Source organism: Hippocampus comes, unplaced genomic scaffold (assembly GCF_001891065.2).
Source record: "Hippocampus comes isolate QL1 unplaced genomic scaffold, H_comes_QL1_v1.1 scaffold113, whole genome shotgun sequence".
Taxonomy (NCBI): domain Eukaryota; kingdom Metazoa; phylum Chordata; class Actinopteri; order Syngnathiformes; family Syngnathidae; genus Hippocampus; species Hippocampus comes.
In genome coordinates this window covers 1,116,008-1,142,441 of record NW_017806160.1, presented here as the reverse complement: position 1 = coordinate 1,142,441, position 26,434 = coordinate 1,116,008, and the positions used below count along the sequence as shown (strand labels likewise).

The window sequence follows — 26,434 nt, the reverse complement described above, 5'->3', positions numbered from 1 at the left end:
AAAGGTCAACACAAATCATAATTTGTGGATGTGGGCCCAGGAAAAGTTAGGCCCCAAGGTCAAAAAGGCTTTTAACCCCTGCAACTCCCTGATGAAATACCGTATAACGTCCATTTAACATTTGCTGATTTGGAAAATGGATGGATGAATGAAAATTCCGATGAATGCATAGATTTTAAACATATATGGGTCATTCCAGAATTGAAGGACATTTTACGTCCCACCCATCAAAAATTAAAAAATAATGAAAATAGTAAAACATGACTAATAAGTGTTTTTTCACATTTTCATAAAATAGTTACCCTTGATTGGATTTCTCATTCTACCATGATTTTACCGTGTGTGTGTGTGTGTGTGTGTGTGTGTGTGTGTGTGTGTGTGTGTGTGTGTGTGTGTGTGTGTGTTGCCTGTGTGAGTTTTCTCCAGGTACTCCGGTTTTCTCCCACATTCCAAAAGCATGCATGGCAGGCTGATTGAACACTCTAAATTGTCCCTAGGTGTGAGTGTGGGCGTGGATGGTTGTTCCTCTCTGTGTGCCCATTGATTGGCTGGCAACCAGTTCAGGGTGTCCCCCCGCCTCCTGCCCGAAGACAGCTGTGTGGGGGTTTCTTGTATATACAGGGAGAACATTCACCTCTGCACTGTGAGGTCAACGCGCTAACCACTGGGCCGCTCTCTCTCTCTCTCTCTCTCTCTCTCTCTCTCTCTCTCTCTCTCTCTCTCTCTCTCTCTCTCTCTCTCTCTCTCTCTCTCTACATATACAGTATGTAGGGACACTACACTACATATACACGCATGTACAGTATGTAGGGACACTACACTACATATACTGTATGTAGAGAGAGAAAGAGAGAGAGAGAGACAGAGAGAGAGAGAGAGAGAGAGAGAGAGAGAGAGAGAGAGAGAGAGAGAGAGAGAGAGAGAGAGAGAGACAACAATGGTGTGATCTTTCACACAGTACATCTTTGAAACAATTAATTACGTGGTCTGACAATTATGAAGTGAGCTGTTGTGCTTGTTGATGAAGAATAATAAATACAGAATGACGTTAGCCTCATTGTCATCACCTTGTGCCAGCATAACCACAAGTTTCTTAGTTCCTTCCTTCAAATCAAGAGTTCATTTTATCAGCATTAAGCAGAACGTCCGCTAAGCAACATCCTCCTTTCCCTGCCTTCACTCTTCATCGCTGCACACAAGTATTCCACATGCATTACACGTATTCTTCTACATACTGTACATAGATATCTAATGTTATTTTCAATGTATTTATTGTGTTCTCAGAATAATAATTGCACACAGTCAAGTTCACCCAAACATGATTACAGTAATCATATTTTTAATGCTCTTGCTTCAATACAGCAACAACATAAGAAATAGAACAAAAGGAAATGTGAGCTTTAAATGAAGAGCTTTGCACTTTGCAGGTATCAAAAAAAAAGGAGCAGCAGCTGAATTGGCCACTGGCATTTACAGTAGCCTAGACTTGAATTCCAAAACATTTGGCAACAAGCTTGTCGACAACATGATGGTTTCACATCAACAGAAGTCAAGAATATTCTACATGGAGACAGTAAATGTGTCATTATAAACATTTACAATCAAGAGGAGCACAAAGGCGTAAAGCACTGAAGATTCAAAGCATTCAAGAATAAGAAAGCAAGATTTGACTTTTACAAAAAAAAAATCAGCAACGCTTGAGATGAAACCAAAGGCAATTTGGATTTGAATAATTGCATGCAATATGGAGAAGGTTCATGATCCAAAGCATACCACAGCATCCATCAAAAATGGTGGCGGTAGTGTTATGGCATGTGCATACTGTGGCTGGTACGGTGATGATGTGATAAAATAAATGGGCAGTCAAGCTCTTTCCTCGATTATTCTCATTGTTAACTGATTGGATAATGCTTTGTAGATTGATACTAAGGTATCATGGGCATTTACAATTGTGGCAGTTGATCTACTTGGCGCTAAATGTCGTAAATTCCCCAAAAAGTAAATGGCAATTTTTGGGGCGAAACCTTTGAAATCAAACCTGAAAGTCCAAACTCAAATCGTGTTTTCTTTCAATTCCATTGGGTGGAAACACGCAAAAAGCTCACAATTGGGTGGGTGTTTCTAATTGTAGATAAGATCAACCAACTATAAGAATTACGAAATCTTAAAGTTGTTGCAAACCATTATCTTGATCGAAACACATTGAAATAGATGCAGGCTATCTTGGGACGTTCAGCGAACTGTAGCTGAAGGTTCCTCATTTGCTGCCACTGGAGTTGTGATGTGTGAAAACCATACATGACAGATATTCTCAGAAACAAAAGAGAAAGACTCCTTTTAAGGTAACCCCACTCAGTTCACTCATATACATATACATTACAGGATCCATGTTTCTTGTCAGCCAATTTGTACACAAGCAGCAACGAGACATGCCTATTTATTCTCAGCAGTGAGCACATTTTAAAGAAAAAAAAAGCTGACAGGCAAACGGGAACTCAGAGATGCTTTTTTTTTATATAATAATTGAAGCAAACAAACAAAAGAAGGCGGGTGGGCGGTGACCTGGGAACTGTGTCCATATGTCCATATCCAAAAGTGCTGAGTGAGGTCACGGTAATAACATGGTTGTGTTGGCGGCTTGTGGTGCCGGTGGTTGAGTCAGGGGCTTGGTGTGAGGAAAGCTGGGAAGTACTTGGGAAGTCCCTTCCTTGATTCCTGGTACATGTTCACCTTGCTTGACTCTGTCAGACGCCTACATCGTAAAGTTTTGAACAATTAAAAGATATTTTGTGACATATCTGCAAATGCAGAGACTCTCTTAAGTCGTAGTACTGGCATGTGATTTATTTCATGAAACGTTCAAAGCACATGTTTAGCACAGTGTTATAATAATCATCATATTATTAAAATAATAATAATATGATGATTATTATTATTGCTGTTATTTTTTGTATGATTCTGTGTGTTTTTCTCATGTTAAAGCATTTATATGCGTTTATACTTCTGCATTAAATGTATACCTGTGGCCAATACAGTTTGACTACAGAATGTTTCAAGTACAATACAGTATTTACTTTCCTTGTATTTGTTGTAAAAGATCAATGAGCAAGAAAAAGAAATGAGAAAGTCTGAGAAAAAATGTTGTGTGTACTTGAATACTAAATTACATCTGTCCCAGCCATTCATTTTCTTCTGCTGATCCGAGGTTGGGTTGCCACCTCATCTGCCTTCTCTCTCAACTCGCCTTATCTCTCATGGAGAGCGAGCCGGAACCGCATTTCGGCCACTTCTAACCGGGATCTTGTTCTTTTGCTCCTAACTTTGAAAGTGCATATTTAGCATTTCTCTGTTTTAAAATGGCCTTGGATTTACTGTTAGCGTACACATGCTGCTGGGCACAAAAGAAAATGCGGCGAAATGAAAATAAATCATTCACATAATTTGCTTGCACAAGTCTGAACTAATCACATTCAAGCTCGCGTTAAATGGTCGTCAGGACACAAATGCCAGCATTTTAAGTGCCTCTGATTAACCCCAAATGAAGTCCAGCTGCTCCGGTAGGCTTTTCCTGACATTTTTGTGCTTTCTATTGCAGATTTTTCTTTGACCTGTACTGACGTTGGCTGGTGGCGCATCACCTTTTTGTCAATTGGGTTGTACAGGTTGATTGTCTCATTGTTTTTCCATCACAAAAAACGGACATTTGAACGGGGATGTGTTGGCTTTTTATCTCGTATCCACCCTTTGAAACATATACACGCTGAACATGTCACCAGACAATGGAAGCAAGGCACATATTGGCAAACAACAATTATGGACCTTTAAGACTCTTTAGTGAACCTACCATGCCTGTTTTTGAAATGTCTCAGATCGCTGCAGTGTCTGAAGAAAATTTTGTAAGCATGCGGAGAACAGGCAAACTCCACAAAGGGGTCATATCGGCTGTCCATGCCTCACCTCTCGTCTCCGGAGGAGACTCCGTTTATTTAAGCAGGAAATACTGAATTTTCTGCCATTTTTACTCTAAAAAGGGTCAAAATACATTAAGAAACACACCAAAAAAGGACAGAGGAGAAATATTAATAAATGTGTGATTTGATTATTTCGTTTCTTTTTCCTCTCATGATAACAGTGGAGGCACAGCCTCACCTGCCTCCCCTGACCGCACGTCACTGAACCCATAACCTCTTAATTGTAGCGCAGACATTCTAACTGCTAGTGCACGATTCCCATCAATCCTAGTCAGTTGTGATTGCTGTCACAGAGCATTTCTGCTGCACATTACAATCAGGGTAAAATATTGTTTTGCTTTTGCTAAAGGAATGGTTACTATGTAAGACACAGTGTCCTCCCTTCTCTCCCTTGTCCTCACTCTCACTTTGCCTTGATGCTTTGCTTGCTTGCTCTGCCGGGTAGAGGAACAATGTGGTCTTTCTTACGTGTCTCAGGGTGTACATTCCATTTGTACTCAACTCAGTCTCCATCTCACACCCCCCTGCTCAAAGAAGTCTTCTTCTGACTCCAGGTGTTCCACGCCACTCAACTCCTACCATTGGTTTGGGAGGATTGGAAAGGACACCGCTCTTTGGTCGCATTTGTTTTTTGTCATTATTATGTTGTCATCACACGAGTGGGATCCTTATTGCTCACATATCTGGGCAGGATTTGCAAAGCTCCCTTGAGTGCAGTGCCTGAATCATTGACGTGGTTCATGCCAGACTGTTGGTTTGTGGTTTGTCTTGTGGGCAAAGGGGAAATTTGGAGGTTGGGGTGCAAGCGTGCTATTAAGGACGCAAGAACTACTTTAGGGGAACATTGCCTTTGAGTGCTCAGAGCCGTCCCACTTTTGCTTGTGGCACAGTGCGCCGCTGAACAAAGACAGACAAACAGGCACTTTGGATAGGAAATACCGCATCTGAGGAGTCCCACTTTTGTGCGAGTCAAACAGAGTCCAGAACAAGATGGTGCTGATCCTCTGACATGTTCACCAGCTGAAGACATACATATACACAATGTGGCTCAGGTATGTTGACTCACACTTTGACACACTTCCTATTGGAAAATAATCCTAGTCATTTCACAACTAAATATGACTTACTGTGTTGCTTGATGTGAGATGACCGGACTTTTTTGCATGTCCATTTTTAGTAATTGCTTGATAGCTTTTTTTACTAATGAAAGTCACCAAGTAATTTCAATGCGACCTTTTGTATTTATTTCTGCATAATTTTCAGGCATTTTTTGGGAAGCGGTTTCACAATATGCAGCACTGCCATTATTTATGACAATAAAATGGCAGTGTATAATTTTAAAACATATTTTGCTCAATGACTTATCTACCAGTCATGCGGTCTATGAAACATTCAAAGTTCCTTTAATAAAGCTTTCCCAAAAGGCTTCAGCCGTTTATTTACAAGCAAAAACATGAGCCAATTAAAACCCGAAATAGGATTTGACAGCAAGTGACCAATGCCGATCACTGATCATTTACATTCCATTCAAATGTAACTGCACTAACCATACGCAATCGAACAGGTGGGAGACAAGTCATTTCCATGCTCCAGTTTTGGCAACGTGGCGGCCTAGTATGAAACGTTTTACTCAAACGTACAGTAAATAGCAAGGCTATGCAAATGTGTAAAACAACAGCCAAGAATCTCGACATATTGTATTCCGATGATAGTTAGTGTACAAGGGCCCCAGTGTTCCAAGAAATGTACGCACACTTCCATCAGACCGCCGCCGGTCTTGCAGAATATGCTGTTTCCCTGCAGATTGTCTTATCACTGGTTGGCACAGCTGATGGGCGGAGCCAACTGCTCAGGAACCTTAATGTGTTCCAAAAAGCCTTCACCAAAATGAAACGACCAGAAATGAGCATGCCTGATCCTCAATAAAGAGTAGACGGGGCGACATGGCACTGTTAACTTTGCGGCAATTGTTATTTTTGAGTATGTCCACATCCTAAATCTGTAGTATGTGCACAGGCAGATTAGTTGATGATAATTGGATATTAAATGAAAACTGAATCCTTACAAGGTTGAACTCCTGGAACAAGTGCGTGTCCTAAATGTGTTCAACAGCCAACTACGTGCTCCCACCAAGCAGAACCTGTGAGGTAGGTTTGTCAAAGACCTTTACAGCCCGGCTTGCACTGTCCAGCATTTACAATGACTTTTTTTTTTTTTTTTTTTTGCTCTGTTTCAAGGTATTAGCCTGCCCCTCGAGCAGGGTGTGCTGGGGAGTGCCTGCTAATCACCTCGGGGGTAGATCTCATGGAGCTCAACACTCAGACATGGACGCAGCCTGGCAAGAACTGATGGCCATAACAGAACTGCAGGTATCTGCACAAGAATTTTTACGGCCACGTTTATTTGTTGCATGAAGCTTTTGCTTGTGAATGCTGCTCCCAAGTGTAAGGACAGTATATTTCCTGGAAATCTGAGAGTTCTCCGGGTGTTAAATGAGAAAAAAACCTCAACGTCATCTTGGATGTTGTTGTTTTCAAAGGACTCGACTTCCATCACTTTCTCTATCGTGCTTTGTCCCACTGAATTGTCATTTTTCAGTTTTACTGGGGAAATACACTGTACGCATATTGATAGGATCCTAGTATATCACGTACGCTACTCACAAAAAGTTGGAAAGATTCAGTTTTGTGTCAAGTTTCAGGCTGAACCTAAAATGCAATGTAACCTTGACAGGGGAGCCTAATTTGGCCTTCTGTGACATTTTGAGCGCACATCCAACTAGCAGAGATTGCGGTATGTTTTGCGCAACTTTATGTTGTCTAACGAGAACCTGAACTGCAAAATTGACAACAGGTGTTTGATTCATAAATCGACCGATACATTTCCCAGGATGTTCACTTCTATGCCTTTCTGTGACTCTACCAGTCTTTCTGTTGCAAACAGCTGATGACAGACCAAGAATATTGAAGCTCAGTGGCTTCTCCCTGTTGAGAACAGGTCAATTGTCGGGTGTCATCTTTGTCTCATGATGACAAAATGCGAACAGCATGATTAAGACGACCGCTTACAAATCACTTTCAATTGAAGCAGGAACTGTATTGGTCCCCAGTGGTCATTGCTCTTGTTATTTTGGTGCTCAGATCATTTTTAGAAAATGGGAAGTTGTGCACAAACTACTGAAACATTGTTGGACAGTTTCAAAATTCGAAATTTTGAGGTCAAACTAAGTTTCCCTGTTAAGGCTGCAGCCACTACATTTTAGGTCCATCCTGAAATTTCACCCAGAATTGCAAACGCAGTGGTGGCCAAACTTTTTCCTCTGAGGGCGGCCTATGGGAAATTTGAAGGCCGCTTTGCAATTCTTTAACTTGTAATTTAGGAACCATGAAAAACCAATCCATCAAGCAAATATATATTGTTGATACAGTGGTTCCTTGACATGTGAGTACTCCAAAAAAGTTTTGAGATACAAAGATGTTGACTTTGGTCTTGACTTGTGAGCAGCGACTTGGGGTATGAGTGCACTTCAGAAGCCCTACCTCTCCAGTGAAATGAAAAAAAACCCCAAAAACAAATAATGTGTAAAACCTGGAACAAATTGGTGTCCAAACAGATTTTTCGGACACGTAGGCTGGGTTGCACCAACCAGGTTTAATTTGATCTAAGATTAGCTCTAATCAGAGATGACTAAAACCAAGTTTAAAATGAGTTCATCTGTTTTTTTTTTTTTAATTCAAACTGATTAATAAACTTTTATCTCACCCAAATTTCCCCTTCCTCATAAAATTCAAGAAGATTGACCCTGTCTACCAAATTATTGACTTTTTGCTGTAATGCGCCCAAAAAAAAATATGCACCCGTCAGTTGAGAATTAATACTCGATCACAGTTTAAACTTGAGTTTAAAGTTCTGGTGCCACAGAATTACATTTAAACATGGTTTGGGAGTACAAATTAAATTGAGGTTTAAATGTAATCTGTTTTACGGTATTTTAGACAAGGTATAAAGTTTGGTGCAACAGAACTCAAACCATGATTGAATTTAGTGCTTTTGTTAAAACTTGGTGCCATATTGTTGAGTTTGCAAACTGTGCTTTCTGATATGTACTGTGTGCAGACCACTCAGTTGTGCTTTCTCTCACACATAAGGGAAACAGCATTCGCTGCATGCATCACATATTTGAGGTATCTGTCACTTCAATATGGCTTCCAAGAAAGTGAAAAGTGCAAGTGATTGCGCCATTAAAAAGCTGATGTTTTTGGAAGATATTGAGGGAGCTACTGGACAACTGCAGCAGCAGCTGGTGAGGGTGGCATGGAGATAGTGGAGATGTACAAGGAGTGATCAATGGCACTCGCCATTTGAAAGGCAATACATACAAACCTACTACAGTACACTGTGTGTGTGGCATTTGGCTTCATTTGAAGAAAAAGAATAATATTTTTTTGGATTATGCACGTACAAATATGCACAAATTTTGACCTCTGCACTTGGCCAATAGCAGTAGACACGGCAAACACACACTCTTCGTGGTACGTGCTGGAACAGGTACGGCTGCCATTTATGGAGCAGTTCGGTGTATTCGTGTCTTGCACAAGAAGACCACAGCCGTGTGTCTGGAGGGTGTTGAGTGTGGATGGTCTTGATGCCGGTTTCTCCAGTGGCAAGAAACGGTTTTAATTACCATTTCTTCACAACCAATTAATGGCATGGAAATTCATTTCACTGTAGAAAGCCTGAGATAACTGGTTTGAGTTAGGGGTGGAGTTGCAGAACAAATGATATTTGTGAGTCAAGGCACCACTGTGTATTTTTATTATAGCTATCTTGGAGAAAACTGTTGTTAAATATCGTTAAAGGCTAAAAGCTAAATATTTTCAGGTCTGTCTGAGGATATGGGGGTGGCTCGCCCCCCTGCATCGCGTTATAATAGATCCGCCCTGCTGTGAGGAACAATTCAATTCTTCAGCTCTATATTCAGATCCAAAACAAGACCAAACTGTAGAAAGGCAATTTCTAAAGAAGTGGTTGCTTTATGATTATTAATATAGGTTCAGAAAGCAGACCTTGACATGGAGCAGAAAGTGGAGCAAACCATATTTGCATACAAAACTGAATTATCTTTATTTACCACTGTGAAGCAAAAAATATATCCTTGATCCCCCGTCCCTCCATCATCTTTAATTTCAATGCAAGTCACATCTAACATGACTCACAGACTGCTTAAAAAAAATAAAAATAAATAAAAAAAAACAAATGTCCACCAGGCCATGATTTGGACACCCCCCTGCCCTAACTCTTTGAGTTTTGTATATAATTTCCCAGTTAAAAATGTATCATTCGTAAATCAAATTCACAGATCACTTCATTATTGGTGAATTGCTGTTATTGTTGTTGCAGGGTTTAGAGACATGTGGTGAAAGTTCCTATGAAACAAAACAATACCAAAGCATTGAGCCAGCGGCTTCTCTGGGCATGTACGAGGCTGCCCACTGCCACCCTGAGCCCACCCCTGCTGCGTTTGATGTGGGCACAATGGATGAATACGATGGTGGTTACTCTGAAGAAGCCGCAGGCTGTCACAGACGAGGCACCAATGCAGCGTCCCTCTACGAGAATTCAGGACCACAACTCAACCAAAGAATGGTGTCCATCTCATCGGACGCCCACCAATCGACTGCGGTTCTCACAGGGCAGATGAGCTCACCTGGTGCCAGTCAAGGTGACAGTAGGCCCAACAGCAGTCTTCCTCGGGGTGCTGGGCCTCACATGATGTGGACAGTACACGGCCATAGTTCATTTGCTCATTCTGCCGACGACCTAGAGTCGGACTCTGGCCTCTCGCTGGGCTCCAGTCCACCATTGGCCTCACCGGGAAACTTGGCCGCTGGCGTACCAGGTTACAGGAGTGCGGACATGTCTGTTGCATGCAGTGATGGGGAACCAGAAGGCATGGTGGAACACAGAAGAGCACACAACTACCAGACTGAATACCAGAGTCACTCCGACTCCTATCTGCAAAGAGGAGCACAACCATCTTATTTCACAACCCAACACCACTTGAGCCATTCACATTTCGATGCACCGAATCCTCGGGCAACCAAACATCAGACTATGGGTGAACTCCACAGCTCAGCATTTTCCAGCAGAGGGAGCTGGCAAAACAGCATGCATTCAAAATCTTATGGAAACCCCCAGGCACCAGCCAGCAGGGATGAGAGGCGGGCCATAGCACTGAAGATCCCCTTCACAATGGAAAAGATCATCAATCTGCCAGTGGATGACTTCAACGAGCTCCTCACGCAGCACACCTTGACTGATGCCCAACTGGCACTGATCAAGGACATCAGGCGTCGGGGCAAGAACAAGGTAGCAGCTCAAAACTGCCGCAAGCGCAAACTGGATAGCATAATTCACCTTGAAAGGGAGTTGGGACAGCTGCAGGTTCAAAGAGATGACCTGGTACAACAGAGATTAGAATTCCAGCGTAGCTTGACATACATCAAGTGCCACCTCACTAAACTCTATGCAGAGGTGTTCTCTCATCTGAGAGATGAAACTGGACAACCATATTCAATAGATGAGTACTACTTGCAACAGATGGCGGATGGTCAAACATATCTGGTGCCTCACACAATGATGCACAAGAAAGAATGCTGAAATGTGACCAAGCGATATGGAAATTGTTGGTGTTAGGGTGCCACCTATGGAGCTTTACCATTCAACACATTTCATATTTTATAAGTAAAAACACCATCACTTTATGAAAATAAAATTTATTTGTAAAAAAGGGAAAACATTGGTCTCTCTTAAAAAAAATAAATAAAAGTTGCAGTCATTCTCCAGAGTCCTGCAAGAGAAACACCAGGTCAGAGAATCAACTTTTGCTTCCTTTCAAAATTGGTGAAGCACAAATAAAAGGTCCCAATAACTGGTGTGCGTGATCCATTTTCACATTAAAAAAAAAAAAAAACACAACTAATGTGCATGCATGCATCTTCACCACATGCATATCCAAATAAAAACCATTTCGCCTTTTGCGCGATAGCACTTATACCTGATTTTTTAAATTGTCAGTTATATGAAGTTGGTCCGCTGAGCACAAACTGGTATGGTATCTGAAATGAGAAACAGAGTCAAAATCCTTAAATATGCACTTAACATTTATTCCCAGCATGCAAATATTGTGAGACAAAATGGAATTAGGATCCCCATTTACCAACATTCTTGTGAAAATGTGTTTAATCATTACTGTGCCACACATCTGACTACCACAGCTACATGACAAAGCAAGTTGTACTAGCAGTAGTTGAGAAGTCTGGTCTTACCTACAGGCAGCATTTAAGCCTTTGGTAGCTGCTGCCTTGCTAGCCCCTCAGGCTTCTGTTCTCACTCTCCCCTGCTTCAATGATCCTGGCGATGATTGCTACTTCTCTCCCTCAGCTGGCTTCCATGGCTAGCCTCAAAGACTGCATGTAAGCTAGCATCCCCAGATGATCTGTGTAGCAATCTTGGGTCACGTTTTGTACACACTGCGTCCAACCCTTTTGCACGGCACCTGTCATCCCTCAACCAGTCGAGGACTACTAGATGGATGCTCAGTCATTCGGGTCTGCTCACAGATGTATGCATCAATTCTTACTCCATCCCTCTGCCCAAAACCACTAAAGGAGGCTAACAAGAGTTTGTAAAAAGACTGAAAGGTTGTTTATTTCAGCTCAACTTTGATGCATTTACAAATAAAACCAGAGATTAAGGACAAAATATCTACATAAAACCCTCATTGGAATGCTGACTTTGCAGTAACAGATTAAAAAAAAATAATTACAAAAAGAAGGGGAAAAAAAATCAAAAGACAAAAACGCTTAATTGAAGACCCTCCAAGATTTTTTTTAACTCTAGTATACATCTCTTGCAGCAACAGTAACCTGCCACATGATTGGCTGAGCAGATTTAGGAGGTACACCTGCCGCTGCCCTGTCATTTCCTCTCCTTGCTCTCCTCTTGCTGTCATTTCCTCTCCTAAGTACTCAGCCCTGTTGAACAATACGGAACAACATTGTTAACTGTGTACTGACTTCATACGACCCGAGATCCAGTGTTTTTTTTTTTGTTGCTTTCTTTGTTTAAAAATTGGTATGAGCACTGAAAACGGATCCCTGCGACTACAAAGACTGGAAAGCCAGTGGCCTTAGTATCATACTCACTCCATCACTTCAAAATCGTCCTTGACGTCCATAGCCACTGTTTGAGCTTCCTCCATACCCACCTTAAAACACAATCAATGTGCATTCAGTTTCTATACATGACACAATGGGTACAGTCCATCTAACTACTTACCATAGTTCCTGCCGCCACCACCGCCACCAAAGCTGTTCTTCATTGGGCCAAAGTTAGACGACTGGGAATCATAGTGACCCATGTTGTAGTTGCCACCCCCTCCTCCTCCACAGTGGCCTGCAAAACATATTACCTAGGTATTTTAGAGTCCAAACATATCGGGGTCTCACAAAAGAAACAGCACTTACCGTAACCATTGCTGTCATAGTTATTTCCACCATAGCCTCCACCGCCGCCTCCCTGGTTGTAGCCCTGGTTATAACCGCGACTCCCTCCATTGTTATATCCACCTCCGGGGCCACCTCCATAGCCTAAAAGAAAGTTGCCTTTAGCTTTCAGGACAGTAGTCAAAAGCTGCGTAGGTTAAGTTTAGTCAAAACCAAAGATGACATGTTTACCATCATTGCCGTTGTAATGGCTATCTCCATATCTACCCCTGCTGCCTGGAAGGAGATTGACAGGTCAACAAAAGGCAACATTGGACATTTGCAGCGGTGGACACTGTGCTCACCTTGGTTATAACCTCTGTCATAGTCATAGGGTCTTCCACCACCGCCGCCACCGCCACTCCGACCACCTGAAAATCCTGTTGAAGTATTGCCCAAGGGTTAGCAAGGTATGCCATGCCCAGATGATGCATGCTGTAGAAGCAGCGAGTACCTCCTCGCATTCCTGAGGACTGCATATCCTGCCGTGGGAGGGCCTTTCTGACTTCACAATTGTGGGAGTTAATGGTATGATATTTCTGAACTGCAGAGACACAAACAATGCAGGTTAAGTGTGCAGCCATTTTCGTAATCATTCCTAACCGCAGACAATTGCACTTACTGACGATCCTGTCGACTGCATCATGGTCATCAAAAGTCACAAAAGCAAAGCCTCGCTTCTTTCCAGTATTACGGTCATTCATAATTTCAATGACTTCAATCTTGCCAAATTGCTGGAAATAGTCACGCATATGTTGTTCCTCAGTGTCCTCCTTAATACCCCCAACAAATATTTTCTTCACTGTTACATGAGCACCTGGTCGGTTGGAGTCCTGCAAGAGGAGACATCAATCAACCCACATCCTCACGCCATCTATCGATCAGACCAAAACCACAAACATTGTAATACTACAGGTTTTTACCTCTCTGGAGACAGCACGTTTGGGTTCAACCACTCTTCCATCCACCTTATGGGGACGGGCAGCCATAGCAGCATCGACCTCTTGCACGGATGAGTAGGTGACAAAACCAAAACCCCTGGATCTCCTATTGTTGGAATCTCTCATGACCTGCGTGGAAGAAGAGATCATTCTAGAGTACCCCTGAGAAACTGAAAACAACATCATTACAACTAATTCACCTACCACGCAATCAGTAAGACTACCCCATTGTTCGAAATGGGCTCGTAAGCTTTCGTCTGTGGTCTCGAAGCTCAACCCTCCGATGAACAACTTACGAAGCTGCTCTGGTTCACGTGGAATCTACACAAAAGGAGACAGTTAGCCATGAGTCAACATACTGCATGGCGACAGCGTTCTACAAGATGTATGCTCAGAGTAACATTGATCCTCTGCGCTGCTTTATTTCAGCGAGTAAATAAAACACATCGGAATAAACAGCCAAGGTTCCACGGTGCAGTCAAGCACTGGGTGGGGGAGGGCGACGTCGCCGCCATTACGCCACAGCACTGTAGCAGTAGGCTAATGTGTCGATGATGAATAGTTACTGCCGAAACCACTGGCAAATCATTACCTAGTACAACTACAGTTTGTTTTATTAATTTCCGATATGCCTGAAACAAATCACAAACATCGTCAATTACAACCACTTGTAAGTCACACGAACAATAGACCACGAGACTGGGGCTCTTGTAAAATGGCGGCGCTGCAGTTCGTGTCGCGTATTTAATAGGAGTAAAGTCGCCCAAAAATATAGCTAGCCAGCTGGTCTGTTTGTAGCCTTCTATGTAATAACAACGAGGTACTCACATCTTTAGACATCTTGCAGAACAATTTTAGGAGACACGCGGAAATTTCACTGAGAACGGTGAACTGCGTCAGGCAAGCAAAGACTGCCCCTCAACAGTACAATAAATAGTAACAGATCCACCTCTTTGACTCAGCGATTGGTCAGCGATTCCCGCTGCGCTTGATGTCACTTAAACAAGGGTCTTCATTGGACAAAAGGCCGTCAATCGTAAATAACATCCAATCGCAAAGGTGGTAGGCGTTGGCGTTTTTGGCGGACGACGCAAATATGCGTCTCTTCAAGTATATTCAGTGTCAATTTTGTAAAATGTATCATTTTACTCACATACCACACCAGTACAAATACCGACACATTATTTTTCAAATAGGTCTAATCTATTTCATTTGCGATGCACTCAACGAAATTCATTTGAGACATTTGGGTTGGTGTGGGGATACGCACTTAGCTGTTATGAGTGTTTATGTCGGTGTCTACCACCTACCATCTAACATCAGCAGTGTTCGAGCGATTTTTCCCCTTGACTGACGCATTAATCACCGATCTTAGATTGATGATGATAATAAATGGACGACAGAACGCTTGAAAAGGTTGTAAGGGACGGTGACTGGAGCGGCCAGCGAATGTGGGTCACAAGCTGACTGAGGGGCGGAGACGTTCATTGTGAGCTTGAAGGCGCGCTTTTCACGCACTGGGACGAGCAAGCGCACAGTACCTATCTGTGGTCTCGGCTACATGCTAAATTAGCCTCCAGAAGCAAGCATTTCCCCCCCTTACAATCGGTCCAAACGGATGCTCGTCGCGATCACGCGGTAAGCAAAATAGTAAGCATCATGGCGGAGAGCATGGGTGGAACTACCCCTATGTTGATGTGGCGCTTGGTTTGTTGGCGAAGAGCTAGCGCGCAGGCAAACTGTGGTAGCACGTTTGCCTTGCTGTGCCCATTGAATAGCGAGCTAGCATGGTTGCATTCTTATTTTACGTCTTGGTGACGGCAATGCAGGCGATTGCTATTTTTGCTGCTAGGAAGAGATATAAAAATGTCGTTTTATCCGATGCTCGGGTCCTTGTATTTCCGCCGATAAAACAAATGCCCGTAATACTTGTTATCGTAATGCTACCCCAGAGCAGAGTTAGCCTATTTTTTCAACTTAGTTCTATTTCTAAGTCCTGTTTATTTTCCTTCTTCCTTAGTACTTATGCGTTCCATAATGTTTTATATTATTGATCCCGCCTGTAACCGGTCAATTTCTCCGCTATGGGATCAAGAAAGTATTGGTCTTTCTGGTAACCAGAACAGCATCATATATATTTTTTTTTGTAAGCCACTCTTGGTGTTTCAAATTTAATTTTTCATTTTCAGGAAGTGCGCCTTCAAGTGAACATCGTCTAAAGCTCTCTGCTAACCACCATTGCAATGGGCAAAAAGTCTCGGGAAGACGACTCCTCATCATCGGATGAAGAAGAGTATGTCGTGGAGAAGGTGCTGGACCGGAGGGTGACGAAAGGAAGGGTCGAGTTTTTTCTAAAGTGGAAAGGATATTCAGAGTAAGTTTTGTTGCCTCTTCCACAAAGGTACACACAAACGAACAACAGGTGTGATTTAAAGGGGCTGTGTATGAGGAATTGAATTACAACTGTGTTTTTGGGTGGTGAGACCATAAGTGAATTGGTACCAGCTAGGGTCCACAAATCACTTTCTATAGGTTGTATAATAAAAGTGCATACCACATACATGTTTGGCCCAACAAAACAAACCCAATTGAGTGAAACTCCCTACCATAGCCCTGTGTCAATATAAAGCCCTGAGACAAGAAAATTCAGCCTGTACAACACTGACCAGCGAAAGCTTGTAAGTGTTTGAATGCAGCCGAATGTTGTCAGGGTTTATTACAAGGTTGCAAACTGTTGCAAAGAGTTAGCCTCATAAGCCTTCGCCTCTCAGTGTAAGATGTTTTTTTTTTTTCTTGATTCGTGTCTGTATTGGCCCCGACTCACCTTGTTGTGATTTGCTCTCAGTAAGCACAACACATGGGAACCAGAGAAGAACCTGGACTGCCCAGAGCTCATTTCGGAGTTTATGAAGACTTACAAAAAAAGTGGGAGCTCTACTCCAAGTTGTGGAGCCAGCAAGCCCAGCACAGCCCCTTCAGGACGTGTGAAAGACTCGGGTAGCTCAAAGAAGAGGAGCTCGGACGACGATGATGACGATGAGGGGGCAAGCAAACCTAAAAAGAAAAAGGAGGTAATAACTGCATCGTCACTGTTGTGAAGTTCGGCACTGGTTCTGATTTCCTTATATGATGGGAAAATATTTATTCCTATTTAACTAGCTACAGAAGATTTTCCCCCATGTAAAGTATTTGTTTTGTTTTATATTTCAGGAAGAAATTCTAGTGGCCCGTGGCTTTGAGAAGGGCCTTGAACCAGAGAAAATCATTGGAGCAACAGACTCGTGTGGTGATTTGATGTTCCTAATGAAGTGGTATGTGTTAAGTTTGCTTGCTCATTTCAGTACAGCTTTTATGAGTCCATATTATCCATGAGCTTGTTCTGTTCAAACACATGTTACATCTGTCTTTCTTCATTGCTTATGTTTTATAGTTTCCTTTTGCTTCTCTACACCAACATTGTCACACAGTTGATAAATTTGGCGATGATGGTGTGATGCCTTGAATGATTAAGGGTCACAAGGGCTGTCACGAAGGAATCTTTTTGGAATCGATTATTCTATTGATTATTCCTTTGATTACTCGAGTTGCACACCGACACACACACATACACCATAAATCCATTCTCGACCACTTATCCGGGGTCAGGTCGCGGGGCGAAGCCCAGACTTTCCTCTCCCCAGCCACTTCTTCCAGCACTTCCCGGGGGATCCCAAGGCGTTCCTCGGCCAGCTGGGAGACATACTCTCTCCAGCATGTCCTGGGTCGTCCTCGGGGTATCCTATCAGTGGAATATGCCCGGAACACTTCACCAAGGAAGCATCCTAATAAGATGCCCGAGCCACTTCATCTGGTTCTTCATGACATGGAGGAGAAGCAGCTCGACTCTAAACCCCTCCAGCATGACCGAGCGTCTCACTTTATCTATAAGGGAGAGCCCGGACACCCTGCGGAGGAATCTCATCTTGGCCGCTTGTATCCAGGATCTCGTTGTTTTGATCACGACCCCATAGCTCGTGACCATAGGTGAGCACAGGAACATACAGCTAAATCGAGAGCTTCGCCTTTTGGCTCAGCTTCTTCACCACGACAGACTGCTCTACCTGTCTCCCGCTCCATCCCGCCTTCAATTGCGAACAAGACCCCAAGATCCTTCAAATCCACCACTTGGAGTAAGATCTCCTCCCCCGACCCAGAGAGGGCGCTCCAGCCTTTCCTGACTGAAGAACATTGTTTCAGATTTGGAGGTGCTTATTCTCATCCCAAACGCTTCACACTTAGCTGCAAACTGTTCCAGTGAGAGTTAGAGATGCCGGCTTGAAGTAGCCAGCAGCACCACATAATCTGCAAAAATCAAAGATGCAACACTGAAGTCACCAAACCGGACACCCTTAACGCCTCGGCTGTGGCTAGAAATCTGTCCATAAAGGTTATGAACAGAATTGGTGATAAAGGGCAGTGTCCAACCCTCACTGGAAACGAGTGTCCCACTTACTGCCAGCAATGCGAACCAAACTCTGACGTCGGTTGTATAGGGACCGAGCAGCCCTTATCATGGGGTTCGGTAAAGCATACTCCCAAAGCACCCCCTACAGAACTCACAGAGGGACACAGTCGAACGCCTTCTCCAAGTGCACAAAGCACATGCAGATTGGTTAGGCAAACTCCCATGCACCCTCAAGGACCCTGCTAAGGGTTTAGATTTGGTCCACTGTTTCACGGCTGGGATGAAAACCACATTGCTCCTCCTGAATCTGAGGCTCGTCTTCCTGATGGACCCTCCTCTCCAGCACCCCCTGAATAGACCTTACCAAGGAGGCTGAGGAGTGTAATCCCTGTGGTTCCCGTTCTTAAAAAGAGGGACCACCACCATCCCAGTCTGCCAATCCAGAGGTACTCTTCCCGATGACCATGTGATGTTGCAGAGGCGTGTCAACCTGGACAGCCCCACAACATCCAGTGCCTTGAGGAACTCCGGGTGGATCTCATCCACCCCTCTGGCTTTGCCATCGAGAAGCTTTTTAACCACCTCGGTGACTTCAACCCCAGAGATAGGAGAGCCTGCCTCAGAGTCCCCAAACTCTTCTTCCTCTAATGAAGGCGTGTTGAGGAGGTCCTCGAGGTATTCTGCCCACCAACTGACAGTGTCCATAGTCCAGGTCAACAGCACCCCATACCCACTATACACAGTGTTAATGGAGCACTGCGCCCCACTCCTGGGACGTTGGATGGTGAACCAGAATTTCCTCGAAGTCAGGCTCACTGAGCCCTTCCTGTGTTCCGGTTGGCCATCCAGTACCCCTCAGCCACACTCACACACTGCCAATTTATTTTTATATATTTTTTTGTCAAATGTTGGACAATGATAATCACGCCTCTACAAATAACACTCAAGTTTGCCAAGGTTTATGTTACGATGTACGTATATTAACACTATTCTCACTTAAAAATATTTTGATTTCAATTTTCGTGAAAGCCATCATCTGCTGTTGTGCTTGCTGTTTCTCACGGGTGTCTTCTCCAATGGCCCCCTGTAGATGCTAGGACTGAAGAAAAAAAAAGAAATACTGGAATGAAGGACGTGACAGCAGATAGTAGTTGTTTGTATTAACTTTTATTATCCATCACAAACGCGGCTGCTGTGGGCTGTAGCCAACACCAAAACAGAAAACAGCCAGAAGCACACGAACAAAGTCCTCAATAAAGTCTGCTGACTCCACTGCTGTCACAGTCACTCCTCCCCTTCTGTGAGTCGCAGGATGCTTTCAAAAACACTTGGAAATAGAATTGCTCAGCAAAAACCGATCATGACGTTAACCACCAACAACACTCATAATCCAATTTATTACAAGAAAAGTTCCAGCCGTGACTGAAACGCTTGCTCTTTATTTATTTATTTTTTGTTCACATTTCCCACAATGCTCGCATCACCGTACTCTCAGGATCATCACTGCTCAGCCCCTAGATGTAGGCAGCAAGCTATGCTGAGCTAAGTGAGCTGGAGAGGCTTGAACATGCACTGAGCGGTCACGACAATTCAGTGAAAGATGCTTGGCCACTGAGCTGCCATTGTCACGCGGTTCACAATTCCCTTGTTCAAGTCACCAAGCTCCGCGCACTTCACTTTGCAGTAACAGTTATAAGACCATTTTTGTTCTCAGTTTTCTGTTTAAAGTGACCACAAACTGTAGCAATCTTCATCTGCATGTGCAAATGTCCATGCGGAAACACCAATGTGGCCAAACATTTGTTCCGGTTACCGCAAAAGAAAAATGAAGTACTGTATTCAAAACCGTGTCATGGCATACATTTTTGTTTCGATCAATTTTTGTGGTTAACACAACAGAGTTGGATGATCCCCCCTCCCCAGGCCCTATGCGTGACATTTTGGGCTGTTAATAGTAAACCAACAATGAGTGCGGGGTGGGGGCGGCGTTGAAGGTCACATCGAGGCACCTTTCATAAGCATTTTTCAGATGTAGACATCCTTTCCTCAAAGTGCTTTCAGGTCATCTCATTCAGGAAAATTCCTAAGGAAAAAATATGTGAATTTGAAGCAAGCCCAAATCTTATTAGCACTCCGACAAAAGTTCCTTGTGAGCTTGAGCCTGCCCCAGACAACTTGATTGAGAGGTGGTCACTCGCATCGCACATAAAGTTGAACAACCATTCACTCTGCCGTTTCTACTTCCCTAATGACTGAGGCGTTGAGATGGACGACTCCTAATCAGAATGAATGGTTAACTGTTTTCGTCTCCAACAGGAAAGATTCTGATGAGGCCGATCTTGTGCTGGCAAAGGACGCCAATCTCAAGTGCCCGCAGATCGTCATCGCCTTTTATGAGGAACGTCTCACCTGGCACGAAGATGGCGACAAGAAGGAGAAGGACGCGGTCAGTGCGTGAGTTGCTCACGTCCACAGGAAAAGAAAACTCCGCGACACGGACAACCTTGAGTCAGACAGACGTTCTTAACCCCCCCCCAGCATCCCATACTCTGTACATTGTCCAGCAAAGAGGTTAATCCAGTGGACACAGAGCGTCGTCCTCTTTAGACCAGTCTTTTTATCAGCAGGTGTCTCACACACGCACACTTCATTGCATCCCAATGAGAAGCTGCAGCATCTGTCAGCCACGCTTCCGGTCTGCCATCTTGTGGCCGAAAATGTCCAACTGCTTAGTTTCTTGACTCTTGGAGTTGCTGATGGCAAGCCTGCAGTTTTCATTTTGAAATGTTCGCATTGATATCATGTCAATTTTAATGAGTGGATAATTACTCATTTTTACTCAAAGCTTTTGAATGTTACCTGATCAGGTGTATCCTGGCTTGAAGAGAATCCTTGGATTAGTTAACATTCGTCAGTGATTCCTGTCATTTTATCTTTACAGACAAAACATTGTTTTCCAAGATGGATGACAATTTTAAGTGGGTGTCATGTGTTCCAAACTAGTTTTTAGGGCCAAATATGTTTTTACTGAGCTTTATTTTACTTAGCAACGAAGCCTTCAATAGATAATATGGTGTGAGTCTTTTTACGTTTGTTTTTTTTTTTGTTTGTTTTTTGTTTTTAAACACTGCAAACTTTTCAAACAAAAAGTGAGTCGTTCCTTTTGTGATGTTACAGAACAGTATGACAACATATTTGAATAAATTGTTTCAATGTTGAATTTGCTGTTGGATTTTATTGTAATCTATTTTAAAATGCATTCAGCTGGAGTTTTTTAAAAATTATTTTTACTTTTCCAACTACACAGTGCAAGTGAGTGAAGTTGTGCCAATAATGTCATAGTTAAGTCATGAATTTGGTGGAACAGTTGAACAAAATGCAAACTGAAGAATCCCAAGCTGAGGACAGGAATGCAAAAGTTATTATGGGAGGAAATGTCTTGGGTCAGCCTGTATCCCCAGCAGGTGTCACTGTTGGACAAAATAAACCATATCTTCCCCCCGCCCCCCTCATTGCTATCGAGCTTAATGAAGTTGGGCCCGCATACTAGCTTGTCACCACAAAACGGTTGTTCTTCACCTCAACGTTCATCTGCTATATAATCAATGCCTTTTAGGTTTGAATGCTTTGTCAATATAAATCCAACACAGTGCTTTAATGCCTGTTTGTACTATATCAGTAGTGTGTGTGTGTGTGTGTGTGTGTGTGTGTGTGTGTGTGTGTGTGTAATTGGAACCAATGAGTTTTACACCAAGTGCAGCCCCACCTAAGTCAGATTCAATTCGATGCTGTCGGAATAGGAATGTCCATTAAGACTTGATTTTGCTTTGTGCTCACCACAATAAACTGTGACAATTGTTGAACCTAATACCCTTCAGTCTCTCAACAACCCCTACCCCTCTCTCTTCATGTCCTTTATACTGACTCTTTAGCCTTCACACATGCATAGAAAGAGCTGCTCCGCTACATCTGAAGTGATGGAATTTCCCAAGCAAAAAGCCTGTTCTGCTGTAACTATAATGCAAAGGTCACTAGTAAATTTGCAGTCCCAGGGACTATTAAGATGGGCAAAGGGAAGAAGCAGCAGGCTGTTTAATGGAGCTTGGGAGAGTGCTGACCAACCCTGGCTGGCAGGTTTGGTTGGAAAAAAACCCACAGTGGCACTCCGGGAAGGGCTACTGCTCACGAGCGGCAACAACACATGTAGAGGCACAGTGCGGGCATGCTCAACCGTTCGTTGCTTTATAGCCGACATGTCAAAATGAGGAAAATGTCATGTATGGCGAAGAAGCCGATGCTCCATTTGCCATTACAAGGCACATTGATGCTGATTAACTTTTTCAGTGTGTTACTCCTTACGTGAAAATAGTCATTTAAACATCGAATCCAAAGAAGCTGTATGTTGTTCCTGCTGTTGGATAAATTACAATCATCCCTCCCTTTTTGTGGGGGGGAGGGGTAATGTCAAATTAAACAGCATATTCATTACGTTGGTTGTACTCTCGGGTAGGAGTAGCGTACCTTTATTTCAAGCCTTTTTCAAACACTGACATATTGCATATTTTTAATTCAGTTTTGTCAAGTCAAAAAAAAAGATATCTGCAGCATCGTTTCAATTTCATTTCTAACAAATGATGTCACTTCTTCTATTTTTGGGGGATTCTATTGTTCCGGATATAAACTGTATAAAATGAAAGCTGCGCATATCCACAATGTGAAGTATGGATGTCTCCAGTATGAGATCAACAACTTGATTTCGACTCGTCATAATTCCTGTTGATCTTTAATTTGCCCCGATTCAAGAGGATATTGGTGTCCCTTTTCGTAGATCAAGTTTTCAGTAGACATCCGTCGTCGAATGAAATGGAAGGTATCTCAAACTAGACTAGAGTTACAGATACCTAGTACCACATTTACCTGCAGATATCTGTAATTCCCTGGCGGATCTTTGCAAGTGATTTGTAGATATATGCAATGAGAAATGTCAAAAGTGACGTAATTTGTCTTTGGCAGTCAGAGATAGCTGTCATTTTGACAAGTCAGGTATGTTGCAGATATCTTAAATAAAAATTCCAAGTATTCAAAATGTATTGAGCACGAGTCTGAAAGACGCTATTGATACATTCATTTTGGATTGTCATACTTTGCTTTTCAATTTGAAAATCTGCTCACCACACACACACACACACACACACACACACACACACACACACACACACACACACACGCTTCAAATCAAGTGCATTGCAGTGGCACACCACAGCAAACATTCAGCATTCACAAATATACTGTGTAATTACTTGCACTGTCATCACTTCATTTTTCTATAAAAGGTCGAAATAAAAAGTACTGGTACTTGTAATAGTACTTTGGGATTACTGTCCTAGATTTTGCAGGTGCTCTTCATGATGTGGCCACTGAGTGCAATTGATATTGTCTCAAATTCTTTGATACAATTTTGAAAACAATTAGAGGTCAGTCATCAACAATCTCCTTGTGTTGTGGTGTGCATAGTAAACATTGACACTGTGCACATGCTTCTTGTCTTCGATTAGATTTCACAGCAGCCTCTGCGCTTCAAACACACTCCCAACTTGCAGTGCAAATGAGTTGCACAGGGCATTGTCGTCATAGAGGAAGCTCCCCTAGTTGCACATTACACACCAGATGAGTGTTGGGGGAGCTACTGTGCAGCTGTGGTGAGGACAGCGATTGCTGCGTGGGGGCCTAATCAGTGTTAGACAGCACGTTCAAAGAGGTCCCGGAAAAAACAAACAAAAAAAAAAAAACAATTGCACCCTCACTGCGGCACACTGCAGCTATTTGTGTTGGAAAGGGGAACACGGCGGTCACCGTATGAACCGGCTTGTGTCATGCTGTGATCAAGCAGGCACATCCCACCCACAGCTGTGTGTGTCCATTTACCTTGTTGCTTGCTGATATAAAGCGCAGTGGCAATGACTGGTGCACTGATCTGTGTGAAGGTGATTGCCACGTGATGCTCTAATTTGGGTGGCTATCACACTTTACGTGCGCTAAAGCACCCGAGACAAATCTGGTTCATTCCAAATGCCCGGCAGCCCCCCCGTCCGCTGCATCAAGGCCAACCCACTGCTGGCTCTGTTCCCCCTTCAGCACCCCCACACACTCCAACACCACCCCCACTCCCTCATCTCCTCTCTCCACCAGGGGGGAAGAGTTATAGCTGCCATAAAAGGCAGGTAATGCATTGTTAACTAATTCTGCCTGCTCAGAGCTGATATATCCTCCGCTCTAAATCTCGGCGCTTCCAATAAAATGCAAATGCTAATGCTTGCCCTCTATGAGCTGCTATCATTTTTAACAGGCCAGAGGTAAATGCTTGAGACGGGCGGGATGGGCCTTGTGAGGTGGGTGTGGAGGCTTTTTGGAACCCCGTCAGGAGACCATCAGCCCTGTCCATGTGTGTTTGGGCGTGCCGATGCGGCTAAAGGTACTCATGTGAGACTGAAACGGCACATATTTCACAAGCTAGCCGTCCATGTGCGCACATGTGTTAGAAACATGTGTTCGAAAGCCTCGGCTGTATTTTCGTTGTGGTCGTTGTCAGTAAAAAGGTATCTTTAGCCACTACATCAAATGGGAGCAACCAATTTGCCTGCGGATGCAATGCATCATATTTCCTTCTTAATTGTAATGTCACACTTCATGTAACCTTGGGCTTCTAAATATTGATCCACTTCTAGATTTTCAATTATCCCGTGCCATTTTTCTGCCAACTGGTAAGGAGCGGTGATTTGTGTTCGTTCATATCTGGAGGCTTGTCCACTAATTAGACCATAAATTCATTTGCCGAAAGAGGGAGCGGGGGAAAGAAAAAAGATTGAGAGTATTAAGTAAGTCCACTTCGGCCATCGCACAGTCACAGCAAATCGCTGCGGTGTTTTATTCAGAAGGAGATAATTGGATTACAAATTCCAGCGCCATAACTTTTGTGTGCCTGCCTGTTTTTCTTTCAGTTAAAGCCACGCTGTTTCTGCTAATGATGGTCGGTAAATCTACTCTTCAATACATGTAGAGAAATCATCCGCTGGCATAATTGTACCTAATTACTGGCAGACCAGCAGCAAAAGGATCAATCGGCTCTATTAATGTCAAAATGTGTGAAATCTGTAGTGAAATGTGCACGCTGTGAATCCTTGAAATGAGACCCACATCTGCACACAGACACAGACAACAATTGTGCCATACAAACTTAACTCTTATTTACTGCACAGCTCGAGTGGCGGTCCGATAAAACGCAAAGGCATCTTGATTGGTTTTAAATTGCGGCCACGTGGTCTCCTGCAAGATTAGCTCATTGTCCCCTGCTGCCAAATTACACGTTGTGATTCAGGCTGTTGCCACACCGTGTCTGACGACTGCGACTGCGCTTGGAAATGCCCATTAGACAAGCTCAACATCCTCATTCTTATAGCAATTAGGAGTAAAAATGATGCAAAACAATGGCCTCCGCTTGGGGGTGGCAAATGTTTAATCAGCAGGCTCTGCATTTAAAGCGCACACTGTAAAAAAAAAGCCTTGTTGCCACCACCAGGAGGGCTGAATGAATGCACTTAGTTGGAGTTCCACTGGCAAAACATAACCTGGACTATTCGGCACCCTCTGCTGTCTGTTGACTGGTCGACAGAGAATAAGCAGAACCGGAGAGGGATAAAACCCACTGATGGAACATCACAAAGAGCTTTGGAAGTCTGTGTAGATGCTTGAGGCAACTGGGCTCTTCTTTTTTTGTCCTAGAGATTTTCCCATGAGTCCAAAAGGCTTCTTTGGGTCTGGGTTTTTAGGCGTGGAGTTTCCCCATTTATGCCTGGTGGGTGTGTGTACCCTGGGGGTGGTCACCAATAGGATGCTGCGGCTGGTGCCCACCGTGGGGAATGAAACAACCTTCCTGCACACCATTTGGTCATTCAGTCACACAGGACAAACGCCAGGACATTTTTGTCAGATGATGAAAGGTGATGCCTCAAACCTCCTCCTGTGTTTCCAGATGCCTTTCCGATTTTGACGGATCGCTTCTTGGACACCTCTTTCAAATCAGCCGGAGAAGCAAATGAACTACTGACATTGCACCCAAAGAAGCTGCTCTCCAACAGTGTGCGGTGCCATGTATCTGCATGTGCAAAGGCTGCGGAGTCTCTCCAATGTAAAGGTCATTTCATTTGAGGGTGATTGACAAAAAAGAGCTGTGTTGCTGCAAGGCGAGTGGACTACCGAGTGGTATGCACGACATCACTTTCACTAGCCACGTGGGACAGCAATAACAGTATTCTACAGACGACGACCAGCGTCAAAGACTAAAAACGTTTGAACAGGACAACTCAACTGTTAATCCTCAAGAAAGATTTTATTTTTTACGTTTACTTTTGTTTTGGGGGGGGAGGGGTCAGAGTTTTTGAGTTCGATCCTCAGCCCTAGTGACCATGTCAATGCCTCGTCGAGCAAGATACTGACCCCCCCACCCCCACCCCCCCGCCGCTAATGCTAAGCAGC

At 43.4% G+C, this 26,434-nt stretch overlaps 3 protein-coding genes and 1 long non-coding RNA gene across 9 annotated transcripts; 2 read left to right on the top strand and 2 right to left on the bottom strand.

Annotated features, from left to right (window-relative positions):
• Positions 1–1,307: 1,307 nt before the first annotated feature.
• Positions 1,308–4,991, bottom strand: LOC109531355 (uncharacterized). The gene is made up of 2 exons (XR_002171156.1): positions 4,911–4,991; positions 1,308–2,752 (listed from the first exon to the last, which is right to left on the bottom strand). It is a non-coding gene; the product is annotated as an uncharacterized LOC109531355 (long non-coding RNA).
• nfe2 (nuclear factor, erythroid 2) lies at positions 4,834–10,902 on the top strand. Of its 2 annotated transcripts, XM_019895608.1 has the most exons (4): positions 4,834–5,023; positions 6,040–6,118; positions 6,209–6,340; positions 9,372–10,902. In XM_019895608.1, exons 2-4 carry the CDS (start codon positions 6,071–6,073, stop codon positions 10,629–10,631), a joined length of 1,440 nt encoding a protein of 479 aa, XP_019751167.1. In that variant the 5' UTR covers positions 4,834–5,023; positions 6,040–6,070; the 3' UTR covers positions 10,632–10,902. The 2 variants fall into 2 exon arrangements, with proteins under 2 accessions (XP_019751167.1, XP_019751168.1); XM_019895609.1 differs by lacking the exons at positions 4,834–5,023; positions 6,040–6,118; positions 6,209–6,340 and adding an exon at positions 6,586–8,519.
• A 138-nt stretch (positions 10,903–11,040) lies between these two features.
• LOC109531350 (heterogeneous nuclear ribonucleoprotein A1-like) lies at positions 11,041–14,419 on the bottom strand. Of its 3 annotated transcripts, none has more exons than XM_019895612.1 (11): positions 14,287–14,419; positions 13,663–13,779; positions 13,441–13,587; positions 13,140–13,350; positions 12,972–13,061; positions 12,823–12,897; positions 12,710–12,754; positions 12,500–12,622; positions 12,312–12,428; positions 12,179–12,240; positions 11,041–11,089 (listed from the first exon to the last, which is right to left on the bottom strand). In XM_019895612.1, the coding sequence occupies exons 1-10, from the start codon at positions 14,296–14,298 to the stop codon at positions 12,188–12,190; spliced, it is 990 nt and encodes a 329-aa protein (XP_019751171.1). In that variant the 5' UTR covers positions 14,299–14,419; the 3' UTR covers positions 11,041–11,089; positions 12,179–12,187. The 3 variants fall into 3 exon arrangements, with proteins under 3 accessions (XP_019751171.1, XP_019751169.1, XP_019751172.1); XM_019895610.1 differs by lacking the exon at positions 11,041–11,089 and adding an exon at positions 11,656–12,007; XM_019895613.1 differs by lacking the exons at positions 11,041–11,089; positions 12,823–12,897 and adding an exon at positions 11,656–12,007.
• A 147-nt stretch (positions 14,420–14,566) lies between these two features.
• Positions 14,567–21,122, top strand: cbx5 (chromobox homolog 5 (HP1 alpha homolog, Drosophila)). Of its 3 annotated transcripts, none has more exons than XM_019895619.1 (5): positions 14,567–15,108; positions 15,648–15,832; positions 16,304–16,529; positions 16,669–16,769; positions 20,219–21,122. In XM_019895619.1, exons 2-5 carry the CDS (start codon positions 15,702–15,704, stop codon positions 20,358–20,360), a joined length of 600 nt encoding a protein of 199 aa, XP_019751178.1. In that variant the 5' UTR covers positions 14,567–15,108; positions 15,648–15,701; the 3' UTR covers positions 20,361–21,122. The 3 variants fall into 3 exon arrangements, with proteins under 3 accessions (XP_019751178.1, XP_019751177.1, XP_019751179.1); XM_019895618.1 differs by having other exon boundaries at positions 14,577–15,096; XM_019895620.1 differs by lacking the exon at positions 14,567–15,108 and adding an exon at positions 15,192–15,318.
• The last annotated feature ends 5,312 nt before the right edge of the window (positions 21,123–26,434 follow it).